General features: G+C 32.8%; 1 protein-coding gene across 1 annotated transcript; it reads left to right on the top strand.

Moving 5' to 3' along the window:
- Nucleotides 1-2,145: 2,145 nt before the first annotated feature.
- On the top strand, nt 2,146-16,993 carry LOC139489870 (uncharacterized). The gene is made up of 4 exons (XM_071276745.1): nt 2,146-2,203; nt 4,279-4,464; nt 6,414-7,892; nt 14,972-16,993. Exons 2-4 carry the CDS (start codon nt 4,415-4,417, stop codon nt 16,338-16,340), a joined length of 2,898 nt encoding a protein of 965 aa, XP_071132846.1. The 5' UTR covers nt 2,146-2,203; nt 4,279-4,414; the 3' UTR covers nt 16,341-16,993.
- The last annotated feature ends 925 nt before the right edge of the window (nt 16,994-17,918 follow it).

Genomic DNA, 17,918 nt, shown 5'->3' with positions numbered 1-17,918 from the left:
GCCAATGCATGGGATTTCCAAATTTCCAGACCTTCGTCCTCGACGACCCCTATTACAGAACCTAGCTTCCTGTTATATTTATCATTATTTTGATTTTGTCCTGAACATGCATGAACTATTTGCCACTGGACGTTAAACAATCCATCAATCAATCAAGCTTTCAGTAACTTCGAGTAATCAAAGATCTACGTGTAATGACCATAAACATGCATTCAAATTCCTTAGCAGGTAGGGAGTATATACAGGATATAAGAAAATATGAATTTCTTGAATTTTGTCCCAAAGTATGAACAGAACTTCTGCCCGAGGCATTGACTGTGTGTATATCATTAGTATGTGTTTGTGTAGCCAGGGGCAAGATCGTCAATATACATGTACTTTCAATTGACGTATATTAATTATTCCCAATCAGAAATAAATAGATGTGAAAATACTATATAAGTTATGCTGCTTAATTAAGGGCTTATTTAATAGAGAAAATGTTGTATGATTACCAATGAGACAACTCTCCACAAGAGACCAAATGACACAGAAAGTAAAAACTATAGGTCACCGTATGGCCTTCAACAATGAGCAAAGCCCATACTGCATAGTCAGCTACCCGCACTGGGCAACACATGTTGTAGATATTTTTATTGCACTGGCTACATCTAAATTACAAAAACATTATTGTTACATTGGAGACTACTAGTAGTTGCCGGAATAAATGGTTGGGTAGGGATCTGAATAATTACAAATGTAACATATTATTTAGGTCTACGGCTACCATGTTACATTGCGTTATTGTTACATTAATGCACTTCAATGTACGCTAGATTTATTAAACTAGTCTCTAATGTAACAATAATTTGTATACGACCGCAAAAACTTTTTGCAGTCGTATTGTGGTATCACGTCGTCGTCGTCTGCGTCGTCCGAAGACACTTAGTTTCCAGACAATAATTTTAGTTTAAGTAAATGGATCTCTATGAAACCACAAAAAGAAGGTTGGGATTGATTTTGGGGGTTATGGCCACAACAGTTTAAGAATTTTAAAAGGGCCTAAAAAGCGGTCCAAATAAGCATTTTTTGAGTTTCCAGACACTAACTTGTGTTAGTGTATAGATCTTTCTGAAATTGTACCATATGGTTCCATACCGGAAAAGGAAGGTTGGGATGGCTTTTGGGGGTTATGGCCCTAACTGTTTAGGAATGAGGGGCCAACAAGGGTACAGAAACAATTCATTTCTAATACTTTGTATAAATTGCTTATTTCTTGACCAAATATCATAGAAGGTTGAATATCATCTAGTTATATCAGGTGTTTGTTGAATGTCCTATAGGTATAGCAGGTACTTGTTGAATGTCCTATTGGTATAGTAGGTTCTTGTTGAATGTCCTACAGTATGATAGGTACTTGTTGAATGTCCTACAGTATGACAGGTGCTCTCTTTATGTACAACAGATAACACTAATTACAAAGACAGGACCAGGTTCTCGCATAATATAGAACAGCTTATATAACAAAAATAAAAAAAGATATTAATTAAACTATGGCACTGGCTACGGTAGACCGAATAATCTGTCTCTTGTGTGGGTACATTTGTCATTTCATATTTTCTTTTCATCATTTGGCTATTTATTATTTATTTTTTTGTGTCCAAAATGAATGATAAATGATGTAGAAAATCGAAAAGCAATCGTTGACAACATAAATGAAAAAAAGAGTTGTTCTTGAACTAGTCAATAGGACCGTAAGATTAGTTAAAGAACACGGACTTGAAGTTGAGCTGAAAGAAATTCGAAGTTGGTTTTTTGTGTTGTTAAAGTAATAAATACATAACAGGGAACTTTAAAAGTACAGAGGCGGCTTAGGTCAGATAGGTTTGTCTTCAATTTGACCAGTCTCTGTGGAGCTGAACGTTAAAATAACACATTTACTAGTTCTTTCTTGCTCACAAAAAGTTTAAAATTAATGTAAGTGAGAAATTAGCGTGAACAGAATTTTAATCTTACAAAAATTGTAATAATAAAAAATATGAGTTTGACCAAATACAAAATTCGTCAAGCAGGTTCACAATCTTCACAACTATATATATTGATGCAGATATATGTTTTACCATTCAGTATTAACACGAATAAGTTATGAATATTTTGTTACAGATTTCAGTCCAGCGTCCAAAATGTTTGCCGGAAGAACAATCCTTACAAAATGTCTTAACAGGTTAGTATTTTTAATAGTACATTCCATAAATCATGCTTCGGAATTCAGTTTTTATATCAGAAATCAGTTTTTCACAAGATATACAGACTTATTCGGTTTTTTTTGCAAGAGTCATTCGGCTTAAAAGTTACCACACATTTCCAGTTCAAGAAGATTTACAGGCTTTACTTTTAAATGAATCATTCAGGTAAATATCACTAGAAGATTTTCATATTTTAGCGTCATGACATCGTCTCATTATTTATTAAATGATAAATTGATATAAGCTTCATTTTCCTCGCTAAAGGACAAGGGTCAATATTAGGTTTTATTGCTTTTGTCTGTTGCTCAGTGAATAAGATAACTGTTTGAACTGTATTTGGTTGACAGAGTCGAGTCGATGTTAGATGAACATTTGTTTTTTTACGCCCGTTTACGGGACGTATTATGGTATACTGTTGTCCGTCTGTCTTTCCGTCGTCAACACCACAGACAAAAACTAAAAACGCTAGAACCAATTCGAACGAAACCTTGATGAATTGTTTAAAATATCTATTTACGTAAGCTTCTTTTCGTTTTTTATAAGTTTTACGTTTCCGAGTTTTAGGGTTTTTCATTAAAAAGGATGATTTTCTAGTTTTCGGACAATTACACAAAAACATCTTTATTAACTTTCTCCAATATCAAGAAACGTTGATGGTTTGTATATATCTACTGACATGATCTCTCTTTAGATTTTTCAGATCACTATAAGGCACATAAAATCCCAACAAAAACACAATAGACACAAGTTCAGATCTGAGAGTATTCGCAGTTACTAAAAGCTAGTACAAAGCAAATAATAATTATTTCAAACTTCCAAACCAAATCTTTGTATATCTGGAAGGATTAAGTAAAAGTTTTCAGTAATTTTTGTTGACGAATTCCGTGAATCAATAATTTACCTGTAATACGTAGATTATCTTCATTATAATCCAAAACGTCGTAGATTATCTTCATTATAATCCAAAACGTCCTAAAAGGGAAAATTAACAATAAGGAACGAAATATCGTCCCTTATGTCTTATATTTTTGTGTGGATTTTTTCCCCGTGTAAAACTGGTATATCTAAATTAAGGAATAAACCCAAAATAGATACCAAATTTTGTATTTACGTTAAAAGACGTTTATATTGGATTTATTGAAAGTAGAGTCGTTATGGTAAATTCCATGATTGTTTTTAAAATATAAAGTGATATGATATATCAATTAAAAGCAATTTAAACGGGTCTTTACTAATTTTGCCATAAACTGTTAATCATAACCAGAGGCGGATTTAGGGGGGGGGGGGGGGGGGGTCCAGGGGGCCCGGGCCTCCCCTTTTTTGGGAAAAAAATGGTTGCTTATATAGGGAATCACTGAAGCGTGACTGGAGCGGGCCCCCTCTTAGGTCAGTCAGTGGGCCCCCACTAATGAAAATTTCTGGATCCTTCACTGATAACAGTACAAGAACTTGTCTGATATTAAAGGTGCTCAAAGGAATTCCTACAACCTGTTGATAAACTTTATTGATGAAACCTACACATCGTATTGCTTTGTCTCACTGTCTGACAAAATGTTTCTTCATCTTGAACCATTCGCATGATTCCTTGGTTAACATGAACTTTTTCTGATACAGTTCTTTGATTAATTTAAGCTATTTGAACCATTTGTATGATTGAGTTAACTTGCCATTTAAACCATTTGTATGATTGAGTTAAACCATTTTATTGTACTTCAGTGTTCATATTGAACCATTTGTATGATTCATTGATTAACATGAACTGTTTCTGAAAGTCTTTTGATTGAGTTAAGCCATTTCAATTGATATTTTATAATGTACCTTTCCATATTGTGATGTTACACTTTTGTTTCAAATAAGGGCGAAGGTTTGGTAACATTAAAACCCGCTACAACTGTTTAAACCTGTCCTAAGTCAGAAATCTTATGATCAGTAGTTGACGTTTGTTTATGTGGTCTATAAGTGTTTCTCGTTTCTTGTTTTTTATTTAGATAAAACTGTTTGTTTTCCTGTTTGAATGGTTTTACACTGGTAACTTTTTTTGGTCATTTTATAGCTTGCTGTTCGGTGTGAGCCGAGGCTCCGTGTTGAAGACCGTACTTTAATCTATAATGGTTTACTTTTATAAATTGTGACATGGATAGAGAGTTGTCTCATTGACACTCATACCACATCTTCTTATATCAATATAAATGTTGTCAAAGAGACAATTCACAGCTTCAAGCATCTTATCACACACCCAGTAAGTATATCTGGTATATTTACCTTTCTCATTGAAGAAGACTTTATGTGATTTACAGTAGATGAATTTGCAATTAGATTTTCAAAAAACATTCAATTAAATAGGAAACCAAAATGTTTGACATAATTGTAAAACTTTAAACTGTCAACCGTATCAAAAGGACCATCAAAAGTACGTAATTTATATAAAACATCCAAATAATTTTGTACACTAAAAAAAATAAATAATTCCACTATTTTCATATGTTAAAGTACCACCGATTTGAAGAAATTATATTTTACTTATTTTATTTCTGGTGTAGTTTAAGTAACCAATTAGTTTAAACATATTCGCACCCGCAAAGTGGAAAGGGATTAATATAAGTTGCAAAACTTGTTTCCCAATCCACTATAAATAAATATATTTAAACTGAGTAACCAATTCATAGTAGAGATATTCAAACATTCAGAACAGGCCTTACACTCTCGTGTGATTTATGAATAAAAGCAACAGTAGTATACCGGTGTTCAAAAGTCATAAATCGATCGATTTTATGTATTTTTTTCTGTTGTAGATTAAGTAACCAATACATTAAGCTCTCGTGTGGTTATGAATAAATGCAACAGTAGTTTGCCGGTGTTCAAAATTTATAAATCGATCGATAGAAATCATGTCCGGGTTACAAACCAAAACCGAGGGAAACACATCAACAATAAAAGGAAAACATACAAAGAAACAATAGGAGATCTGAAGTACAACAAAAACTAAAGCCAACCCACACAGAAACGAACTATTTGATAAAAACTGCCATTTTCATGACTTGGTACAGGACAAATTAAGAAGAAAAGGTGGGCTGAATCTGGTTTAATGCATTGCCGAACCTCCCGCTTTATGACAATGTTGAAAAATATCGCTAAAACACTACGTGACAGAAATACACCAAACAAATGATTGTTGTAGTATAATATTGTTAGCTGCTTTGTCGGCAGGTACGGAAAAGTGTGTTTCTTGATTTATTACTATGCGTATTATGTACCGTTTAATTTACTTTTTAATCATTTTAAAATATGATATTGAAATATCCCCAATATTTTAACACCATTTGTAATAAGAATCAAGAGATTTTTGTATTAGATTTTAACCCTTTACACCAATTTTCACAATACTATACAAGAGCGTCGTTTTATTCCTTACAACCCTATTTTTTACTGTTTGTTCTCATATGTTTATTTTTGTTACACTAACAACCCAGGTAATGGGGTATAAACACCTCACAAACATGTAAAAAAAATCCGCCTGATTTTTTGTTTGCCTATCGAAAGTCACGAACCTGTAATCAAGTTGTAAAAGTTGTTGTTGGTCGCTGTATTGTCACACTACACGGTACCAACTATACGGTATGTTTTTCTTTTAATTCCCGAAAAACCGTACACAGACTAATCGTTCACATCTTTGTTCTTTTGCTTTTCTAGAGGGTTGTCTGACAAAACGTTTAAGATATCGTTTATCTCTTACTGCCTTGCAATATCCGTTTTTCAAACACTGAAAAAAGAATAAATACCAACCGTTATTACGTTTTGTTGGTGACCTTCTATCTTCTACAGGAGCACCTGAGATCACCGCTTTTTTGTTGGTTTTTTTCAAGTTTTTGATGAGGTTCGTGTTGCTTAGTCTTTAGTTTTCTATGTTGTGTCTTCTGTACTATCATTTATTTTTTTATTTTAGCCATGTCGTTGTCAGTTTATGTTCTATCTTTGAGTTTGACTCTCCCTCTGGTATCTTTCGTCCCTCTATTCTACCTCTTTTTGTTTATATAATGTGCACCCCTCAAAGTACCACTCGGTATTTTATGAAAAAATATTATCTGCTTTTTTGTTTGTTTGGTTGATGTTGTTCTGTAGTTACATCGCATTCTGCCTATTTATAGTAAATATGTAAAGTGTTTTAAAAATCCACTTTTTTTGGAACAGGTGTGGCAATTCAACGTCGTGCAACGTTGGAAAACTTGGTAGATATTTGAAATTCTCTTCATCTGCTATAAATATGTTTAGGACTTCAGAATTATCTTCATCAGATAAAGAAACAGATAGTCGATCAGAATTCCAGTTATCCAGTGTAAAATCTAATACTCATAAGAAAGTATTGAGACAACTTGGTAATCTCGAGACACTGTTCTATAAAGATTTAAAGATCGTTCCAGGCATGTTTATGCTGTCTTGCAAGAAGCCAGTTGATGTAAATCAGATACATTCGGCTTTTGAAATATTAATATCGCGTCACCCAATGATGCGTATGTATGTACAAGAACGGGACAATATACCTTATTTTGTTGAGTTTGAAAATGTGTCAACCGACATACATATTGAAAATGATAATGACTATGAAGCTGTAATGAAAGATGAGTATTCTTGTACGCGATTAGCCAATAATGGCCGATTGTGGAGGTTTACATGGCTTAAGCCACTTGAATATACAGAAGATAATTCTTTTCGGTTTACATTTATGATGAATCACTGTATAGCTGATTTTCAGTACTACTACCTGATTCTTCTTGATTTCTTGGAAATTTTGAAAGATCTACAGAACGGTTCAACTGCTTTTCAACAAAGATCAAAGTTCACATATCATCCACCAATAGAGCAGATCCTGACATATCCAGAAGATAAGAGGATCATTGGAAATAATTCAACCATAAAGTGTGATAACATTACGTCATTGCAAGCTTATGAAAAATATTTTAAACAAGAAATAGCACAATTGGCAAAAGCCAAAAGAACATTTTGTGCTGGCTGCCGTATAAAATTTGATCGTGAAACTTCTCAAAGATTTTTTTCAAAGTGCAAGACCGAATCTGTGTCCGTCACATCGGCAATGTTGGCAGCGAGTGTAATTTCCTTTTGTAAACTTCTGAAAAAAAATGGATGCCTGGAAACTGTTACAGTACAATTTGTATTTGCTGCCGATCTACGAAAATACATAAACACCAGTGTGGAATTTTATCCGGGTATGGCTGTAGTTTTGTGTCCTGTTGAAGTAAATGTGGATGTTACCTCGGTTGAGTCGTTAGATGATGAATTTTGGAAATTTTCTTCATACATCAAAGGTCAAGTCTCAGATGCCATTAAGAACAAAAAACCATTGGATATTCTATATGGAGACATTGAAACCAATGTGAAAAATGGAAGAAAACGCGGGAAGTCTGATTATGTTATTACATTGTCTAACATCGAAAACGTAGGTCTGGCATTGGAAAAGAATGAAAATTTTCAATTGTTAGAATGCCAAATGCTATCGGATATTAAAATTGATTATTGTCCAATATTTATGATGCTGACACACGAGTTAAACGGAATCTTACATCTTGGCGTCGCATATGAATCGTCTTATACATCATCGGAGACTGTAGAAAGATATACAGATGAAATCAAAAAAACATTACTCAAATCTATTCATTGAAAAGTATACCAGAAGAAGATAGTGACAGTGTTTAATCTGCAATCAAAGTATTTTGTTGTCGAGCCTGCAACTCTTGTTGCAGAAAGCTCGACATAGGGATAGTGATCCGGCGGCGGCGGCGGCGGTGTTAGCTCACTTCTTAAAAGCTTTATATTTTAGAGGGTGGAAGACCTGGATGCTTCATACTTTGTATATAGATGCTTCATGTTACGAAGTTTCCGTCAGTCACATGTCCAATGTCCTTGACCTCATTTTCATGGTTCAGTGACCACTTGAAAAAAAAAGTTCAAATTTTTTGTAATGTTGAATTCTCTCTTATTATAAGTAATAGGATAATTATATTTAATATGTGCGTACCTTGCAAGGTCCTCATGTCTGTCGGACAGTTTTCACTTGACCTCGACCTCATTTCATGGATCAGTGAACAAGGTTAAGTTTTGGTGGTCAAGTCTATATCTCAGATACTATAAACAATAGGGCTAGTATATTCGGTGTATGGAAGGACTGTAAGGTGTACATGTCCAACTGGCAGGTGTCATCTGACCTTGACCTCATTTTCATGGTTCAGTGGTTATAGTTAAATTTTTGTGTTTTGGTCTATTTTTCTCATACTATATGCAATAGGTCTACTATATTTGTTGTATGGAATGATTGTAAGGTGTACATGTCTAGCGGGCAGATGTCATGTGACCTTGACCTCATTTTTATGGTTCAGTGGTCAAAGTTCAGTTTTTGAGTTTCGGTCTTTTTATCTAATACTGTATGCCATAGGTCAACTATATTTGGTGTATGGAAATATTTTATGATCTTTATGTCAGTTGCGCAGGTTTTATTTGACCGTGACCTCATTTTCACGGTTCATTGCACAGTGTTAAGTTTTTGTGTTTTGGTCTATTTTTCTTAAACTATAAGTAATGGGTCAACTATATATGTTGTATAGAAGCATTGTTAGCTGTACATGTCTGCCTGGCTTGGTTCGTCTGACCTTGACCTCATTTTCAAGGTTCATTGGTCTTTGTTTAGTTATCTTGGTTAATGTTAAGTTTATGTGACAGTTGTAATAAACCTTAGCTTTATACTTAGGACTATCAACATAATATCAATGATTAATATAGAAGGCAAGACATTTCAGTGTGTGCACTCTTGTTTTAAATAACATGGCGTTTTTAAGGGCTTGATGTAGTTAGAAAAAAAAACGATGAAATAACTCGTAGGCTGTCAAAAACAATTTTCAAGATTGTTGAGCGATCTGTTAACAATATAAATAAAAATATTTTATATTTTCCTTTTATTTATCACTTAAAAGTTAACTAGATGTCAACAAGTAGAAGCTTTGCTCCCAAAACCGCTTATTGATTGCTGATCGTCGACATTACAAAGCAATGCTAAACGAAGCAATAAATAATAATCGATAAAACCAAATCTTGATGCATACTTTCTGCAGAGCCTTATACATATACAGTTTTTATAACAAAACAAAACGTGTTTGATTATCTGCTTAAAAACTAAAGAAAACATACACAAGACCTGACAGATTGCTGAAAAATAATACAAAAGGTTAATTCAATTACTAGTATAAGAGATTTCAACTACAAATAAATAGTTATCAAAGGTACCAGGATTATAATTTAGTACGACAGACGCGCTTTTCGTCTACCTAAGACTCATCAGTGACGCTCATATCAAAATATTTATAAAGCCAAACAAGTACGAAGTTGAAGAGCATTGAGGATCACAAATAAAGATTCTTGTTGCAGTTCTCTATATTCATGTATGAAAGCTGTCATGTGTTATAAATGTATGCTAATGCTAGAGAGTATCAACTTCACAAATAATGCATGATGGTCTTGAAGTCTAGGTATTGACGTTGTTTGTCGTCTTTATTACGTGTTAAAGTTCTTTTTGTTTGTCCTTATATATTTTTTATCTTAACTGTTTAGTTATTTTTTTTTATTATAACCTTATGATGTGGTGCGGTACTTGTAAGTCCCACCATTGTTTTTTTTTGTGCAAAGGTCAATTTTGAATGCTTGTCATTCATTTTTGCTTACGTACTTTTTGTCTATATGCCATTTTTTTTGTTAAACAGTAAGTATTTATTTTACAATGATTAAAATTATGTTACAATTTTGACTGCTGTACCCTAATTTTTGACGTTTCTACTTATTATGTCTGTTTGTTTCGGACGTTGTCAATATTTAGACAATATACGTATAGTGTCTTGAAATATGAAATTTATTTGTATGAGGCTTAGAAACGGGAAAATGCGAGGTTCTACACTATACGTATATTGTTTTTATACTGAAATCGATAAAAAAAAAATGAAAAAATAATAAAAAATATGAAACAAATATTATTAAAAAAAAGTGTTTGGAATTTCCCCCTTGGGGTACAATTTTGGGGTATTTCCCTATGAGCGTAGTCTAGGCGGTAAGCATTGACAATTTAAAGAATTAGAAAGGGAAAATGAATTTAATTAATAACATTTGATAAACATGGTATATAAATTACCAATTTGAAGACATAACAGGTTTAAATTCATAAAAGTTTGACCATTGTTACTACACGTTGTCATGGTTGTGACGTGACGTTGTAAGTAGGCGGGGCTTATAGGTGAGTTGAGGTCATTGACGTATAAAGCTAACGTTTATACGTATAGCTTTATCTGTATAGTAAAATAGCTGATTGCAGTATAAAATGGAATTCAGTGCGACTGTCATACAAGTGAGAGGTTATGCTAGCTATAAAAAGAGATTTAATCCACCATTTTTACATAAGGAAATGCCTGCACCAATTAAAGAATATGACAGTCGTTTTCCATGCGTTTAATGTGTTTTTTTTATATTGCCATGTTATAAAGGATTGTCCGTTTGAATTTCCCTTGGAGTATTTTTGTTAATTTACTTTTATCTGTTTGTCTGTGTCTTTTTTAGCCTTGCCATTTATTTTATTTTAGACTAATGAGTTGGAATGTTCCTTTTGTATCTCTTACCATTCTTTTGCATGCGTGTATGTAAAAATGTTTTAGATTTTAACGAGAGAAATTTTTATACTGCAATCAGCTATTTTACTATACAAATAAAGCTATACGTATAAACGTTAGCTTTATACGACAATGACCTCAACTCACCTATAAGCCCCGCCTACTTACAACGTCACGTCACAACCATGACAACGTGTAGTAACAATGGTCAAACTTTTATGAATTTAAACCTGTTATGTCTTCAAATTGGTAATTTATATACCATGTTTATCAAATGTTATTAATTAAATTCATTTTCCCTTTCTAATTCCTTAAATTGTCAATGCTTACCGCCTAGACTACGCTCATAGGGAAATACCCCAAGGGGGAAATTCCAAACACTTTTTTTAATAATATTTGTTTCATATTTTTATTATTTTTTTATTTTTTTATCGATTTCAGTATAAAAACAATATACGTATAGTGTCTTGAAATATGAAATTTATTTGTATTCGGCACGAAACGGGAAAATGCTCGGTAGAACCTCGCATTTTCCCGTTTCTAAGCCTCATACATATAAATTTCATATTTCAAGACACTATACGTATATTGTCTAAATGTATTACTGAAAAATTATTACACCAGGGTTTTCGATATCACAAACTGGTCAAAACATTTACTAAATTTTATCATCGGTATAAGGACATCATTCGTAAATATAGCTCAACATGCAGACATCTTATACGTTCAGGTATTTCACATCCAATATTTTATGGAAATATTCTTTATAAAGCACAAAAATGTCAGTATTCACCTCAGAAGCTAACAAAACCTTTAAATAGACTTATTAAGAAGGGATATAGTTACGATAGTGTTGTCAGGTCATTAAAGATTGCATATTTTGGCGTTAATATTGATTCACTTATAGGGTCTTTGCATCGGAACTAAACACATTTATTCTTAATAAACCAGTTGTTGGCATGACACGGGTTATGTTCTTCTCATATATGTTGTGATGGTATGATACTAAACCCCTCACGGGGAGGATTGTGCCTGATATTCATATGATGAAGACATAATTTTTCAATAAGTTTAATTGAGGTCCGGAGCTGGCATGTCAATTACCTACTAGTAGTCTGATGTTATTTATGTATTATTGTCATTTTGTTTATTTTCTTTCGTTACATCTTCTGACATCAGACTCGGACTTCTCTTGAACTGAATTTTAATGTGCGTATTGTTATGCGTTTACTTTTCTGCATTGGCTAGAGGTATAGGGGGAGGGTTGAGATCTCACAAACATGTTTAACCCCGCCGCATTTTTGCGCCTGTCCCAAGTCAGGAGCCTCTGGCCTTTGTTAGTCTTGTATTATTTTAATTTTAGTTTCTTGTGTACAATTTGGAAATTAGTATGGCGTTCATTATCACTGAACTAGTATATATTTGTTTAGGGGCCAGCTAAAAGACGCCTCCGGGTGCGGGAATTTCTCGCTACATTGAAGACCTTTTGGTGACCTTCTGCTGTTGTTTTTTTCTATGGTCGGGTTGTTGTCTCTTTGGCACATTCCCCATTTCCATTCTCAATTTTAATTTTACTTACAGTATTTGTTTCGGATGGATAAACGGGACGACAGACATACACAAGAATGGAGGACATTTATTTGTTTTACATTTATCAGTTCACGTGCTATGTCATTGATAAATCTAATATATAGTTATCATTGATGTAAACGGGAAACACTTATACCCTGTTATAATTTTTTATATATCTTTTTACCTTAAATGTGATAAAAAAAAATCCATAGCAAGTGAACTTTTAGAAGGATTTCCAAGTATGATTCTTCAAAAAGATTAATTTTAAGTCAGCGTTTACTGTTGTCAATGGCCATTTGAAAATAACATTCATATTTTTTTCTTTTCCCCCTATATTTCTATTGTGGTTATTGTACCTTTGACTATATGTTGATGCTTTAAAAAAATCATTAAATTCCATTTTTCGTAGCAGTAAATTTTTCAATAGCAGATAAGATTGAAAAATGATGAAACAATCTAATTATCAAGAAAAAAATAGTTTAAATCAATGTTTTCTGTTGTCAACTGCATTTTGAAATGTCAACTCCAAACCTCCGTTCGACAGATGTTGTATGTACAATATGCACATAGATCGACATAACAGAAAGGTTGACTTTATAATAGCGTCTGCTTTGCCCACTTTCATTATTTAGAAATAAAAAGTGGTAACTGTTATTGAAAGTTCTATCGAATTTTAAGAGATTTGATACAGGAAAATGTATCAAAATGACGTATTTTGTTTATGAATTTGATATACCGTGGCCTTGATATATTTCGATAAAAAAAAATGAAAAATAGAATATCACAGATACATTCAAAACCGAGGTTATGTTAATTTACCAAAATTACGAAGACTTAATTTAAATACACATAGGAGATATCATGTGTCATAATAAAATTATATCTCGGTAAGAAATTTAAAACTATCAGAGTTTTTATAAAAAATTCTAAAACAACTTGGGTTATCTCGCTTGGAAATGTCCAATATTCTTGAACATGCACACGATGTAATGTTAATTTTGAAACGATGTGGGTATACGACATAAAGGAAGCAACGACACAAAACACAAAAGACTTATATTGGTCAATATAGCGTATTCAACAATAGACAGGTGTCTATACAATATGTCTAGGTGTAAACTACTGTAAATCGCCACAAGTCAACAAAAGTGCATAAAAAAATTAGCAGTAATAATCAAAGATGTGCCTTTAACACACAATATCTCAAATTACAACTTAAAATAACGATATGATATACGATAAAAAAAAACACGAAATAATAAACAGATTTACAACATGTTATTTTTATACTTATAGATTATCGTCGATCATCTCAAGGAGATGATTTTCTCGCTTGAGCCAGTACGGCGAAAGCGAGAAAAGCAATCGAGTTGAGATGACCAATGATAATCTGTTTATCGCTATTTTATCTATGACGACGATGTCAAGTTCATGTCAATTTCCTTAGCAACGCCACGTGCCTTCTTAGTTTCTAGCGATAACTTTCCATCTCAAGCGAGTAGCATGATATGAAAAGTTATCACAAAAAAAGATCAAAGGAAAAATTCACAAAATAGCGATAAAAGAAGTTATAAAAATCAAGCTCAACGTACTACTGCAAGAGAAAATTAATTTCTGTCCCTATCCAATTTACCCTCATTTTCCAGTGGCAGTCCAAATTTCCCCGACCGTCATCCCGGATGTCTTCTATTACAATACCGATCTATTGTATTAATTACTTAACTTGTTTTCGTCCTGAGCATACATGAAATATTTGCCACTGGACGTTAAGGCAACCAACAATCAATCTGCACAGATGCGCATTTCGGTTAAGATGAAGTGTATTAAGGTTAACATGTCCTTCTGGCTGAGTTGATATGATCATGGCATTATATTCATGGTTAAAATTTCGAAATTAGGTCATATATTGTAAACAACATCACAACTTTATATACATGATATAGTAGTATATGGAATGATATATATTGTAAGATGTCCATCTGCCATGGTTCATCTGACTTAGACTATTTTTGATTGAGTTTAGCCATTCCAATTGATATTTTATAGTGTGTTTGTCTATGTTGTGATGTTACACTATTGTTTCAGATGAGGGAGAAGGTTTGGTACCATTAAAACTGTTAATCCCGTTGCAATTGTTTGCACCTGTCCTAAGTCAGGAATCTGATGTTCAGTAGTTGTCGTTTGTTTATGTGGTTCATAAAGTGTTTCTTGTTTCTCGTTTTTTATATAAATTTGGATGTTTGAATGGTTTTACACCAGTGATTTTTTGGGGCCCTTTATAGTTTGCTATTCGGTGTGAGCCAAGGCTACGTGTTGAAGACTGTTCCTTGACCTATAATGGTTTACTTTCATAAACTATGAATTGGATGGAGAGTTTTCTCATTGGCACTCATACTACATCTTCCTATATCTATTTGAACATAAAATTCAATGATGACCAGTAAAGCAGGAAAAAGATGTCCGCATATGCACTGTTATTTATATTTTGTTTTCTATTCGCGTTCATTTCTATTTTAGGTTACATTCTATGAAAGTATGTAAAAGATCCAAAAGCTTGACATCACTAGCACAACGCCCTCTTGGCTTCCTTGAACAGATATTGTATATGGATCAAAAGATCATACCAAATATGGCGCTGCTTTGTTGCAAAAAGACCGTCAAAATATCTCAAATAGAAGCTGCTCTAGAGATCCTAGTTAAACGACATCCTATGCTTAGAGTGACCATTAAAGAAGACAATAACGGTCCATATTTTATAGAAAAAAGCCATGTACCAATAAATATCCGCGTGTTTGACACTAACAATTGGTATCCTGTATCTCAAAACCAGTATGCAGAACATTTTGGAGACGAATTACATTTGTGGAGATTCAATTTAATACAGAATGATAGATATAATGAAGAGAATTTACTTCATTTTGTATTTTCAATGCATCATAGCATAGTAGATTTTCCATATTCTTTTGTGATTACTTTAGATTTCTTAACGATATTAAAAGACATTCAAAATGAATTGCATACTACACAATATGAAGAGTATTTATTTCCAGATTCCGTGGAACAAGTAAAAGGTCTTGAGTATAAGGATGCAACTTTTGAAGAATCAGATTATAGTCTCCCAACCGTTAGAATTTCCCCTGTCGTTACAGCACTGCAAGCATACGAATATTTCTTTAGGGATGAAATAAAGCTCTTATACAAAAGACCAAACATCATAGCCGCGACGAAATGGCAAGTAGTAGACAACCACAAAACTGAGATTTTTTTTTCAAAATGCAAAGGTGAAAAAGTTTCAAAAAATGCTGCAATATTAGCAGCATTAGTGATATCCTTTGCAAAACTTTTGAAATCAAAAGAATGTACTGATGATGTGGAAGTTCAGTTTGCTTTTTGGACGAATTTACGTAGATACATGGACAATGGTGATGATTACTACGCAGGATTAGCAGTCGTGCCGTGTCCAGTATCAGTCATAGTCAATACAAAACAATCTTCACAGCCAGTATACTGGGATATTGCAAGAAATATCCGTGACCAAACTGCAGCGATAATAAACAATAGAAAACCTCTTCAAGTTTTACAGAAGGATATTCCAAGCTGGATTAAAGATGGTCGTAGGAAAGGAAAGTCCTGTAATGTCTTTACATTATCTAACGTTGATAAAATAGTTGTAAGACCAGATATTGAAAATAACTTTCGACCTTTAGATTTTCAAGTCATTTCAGATGTCAAAATAGATTATTCCCCAATATTTTTGGTTCTGACATCTGTTTTAAATGGCAGTTTGAAGATTTCTGTCCATTATTCTTCACGATATACTTCAGAGGAAACAGCACATAAGTTTACCAGTAATATAAAGACTATAATTGAAAGCTGTATCGAATAAAATACTTTGATTTTACCCTCCTAGCTGCCTAACCAATTTCATTCTTTCGTATAATTAATTCAAACAAAATTAGTTGCAAGTGACAACTTAAGGTTGTTTGGAAGATTGTTTTACGCTCGGTATTTTTGTTTTTTTACTTTTTTGCTTAATTGGATTAATTTGCTTTAAAAACGAAATAAGAAACTATTTTTGCACACATGCTTCTCTTGGCTTAATTTTATTAAACATTTGGGATAAAACGTAAAACTGTGCCTATTTTGGCAAATACTGTTTGTTCGCATTATTTACCATAGTCCCCCAGCCAAGTACACGATAGTTATGAAATTAGTTAACCTTGATGTCTATGTTATAAGTGAGCCAATTTTACAGTATGACATAGTGTTTTGTTAAGTTCATTGTCGTTAATGTGATAAAGTATTTTTACTGTGATACGACTAAGATTGTGGCAATTTAATGAAAGTTAGAAATAATTATGAGACAAGTTTAACATAAATACTCTCAAATGCTAACATACGACACCAATAAATGTGAATAGTAGTTGATATATTAAGTACAATTCTTCACTTTGACACTTTGAAAAGATAAAAATCTAGGCGAAATTTTGAATCTATTGTTTTCTTTTAAGCAGCAAAAATAAAAACAGTTTTATATATGGTAATTGTTAAAAGATCATGGCATGTAATTCAGTTGAAGGACAGTCCCAAGTTTTTAATCGAAATATTGTCAATCACTGTAAATACATTATAAGTACAGTAAAGGTCTAACTGTCAGAGGGATTATTTTTGTGTTTTTACATATTATGAAGTCGAACACCACTGAAACATTGTCGAAAGGTTGTTCTGGTGCAGTAAAACGTAAAATAACAGAAATAAAGAACTGCAATGCAAATTCAAAACGGAAAGTCATTAATAACATGGCAAAATCAAAAGCTTAAACAAAGATATCTAAGGATTGAAAACAATTGTCGACTCATATTTCTGATTTGGTACAGGCATTTCCTTATGTAGAAAGAAGTAGATTAAACTTGGTTTTATAGCTAGCATAACCTCTCACGTGTACAATTGTCACATTGAATTTTTTTAAAGTAATACCTGTAAATTATGTTATGAACTAGTATGTTATGAATGAGACGGGTAAAAAAAGGGTGACTGAAAACCTGTTTTTTCCTGGTTGATTCTATATTTATAACAGCTACATTGTAATATATAAAATGTGGTTCACTAGCAAACTGTACTTGTATTCACGGTACACGAGAATCACACTCAAATTGACCAGTTGTAATTGTTTCAAGGTGTGTTAATCTAATTGTATGATGTAAACTGACTGATCAAAATTAGTAATGGGATATTTATCGTTTCTTTCATTTTTAACATCGGTTGATATGATAAATTGTTTCCAGATTGCTTTGCATTTATTAAACCTCTTAGATTTTTTCACGCTGCCTTTGTGTTTAATACATTATTTATTTGATTTTCTTTCATACAATATAACTGAAATCAATTAAGATATTCATATTTTAATTGTAAAATGTACATATTATGTACATTTACAATTTAATCGTAAAAAAATATTAAGATT

The sequence above is a fragment of the Mytilus edulis genome, chromosome 1, assembly GCF_963676685.1.
Source record: "Mytilus edulis chromosome 1, xbMytEdul2.2, whole genome shotgun sequence".
Lineage (NCBI taxonomy): Eukaryota > Metazoa > Mollusca > Bivalvia > Mytilida > Mytilidae > Mytilus > Mytilus edulis.
Note: the sequence above shows the minus strand (reverse complement) of the source record. Positions and strands in the feature narration are given on the sequence as shown.

Excerpts from the sequence above, each read along its gene's own strand:
- LOC139489870 (XM_071276745.1), top strand. The coding sequence starts at position 4,415 with ATGTTGTCAAAGAGACAATTCACAGCTTCAAGCATCTTATCACACACC. Across the intron at positions 4,465-6,413 it reads AGCATCTTATCACACACCCA|GTGTGGCAATTCAACGTCGT; the intron begins GTAAGTATATCT and ends TTTTTGGAACAG. Across the intron at positions 7,893-14,971 it reads AAAACATTACTCAAATCTAT|GTTACATTCTATGAAAGTAT; the intron begins TCATTGAAAAGT and ends TTTCTATTTTAG.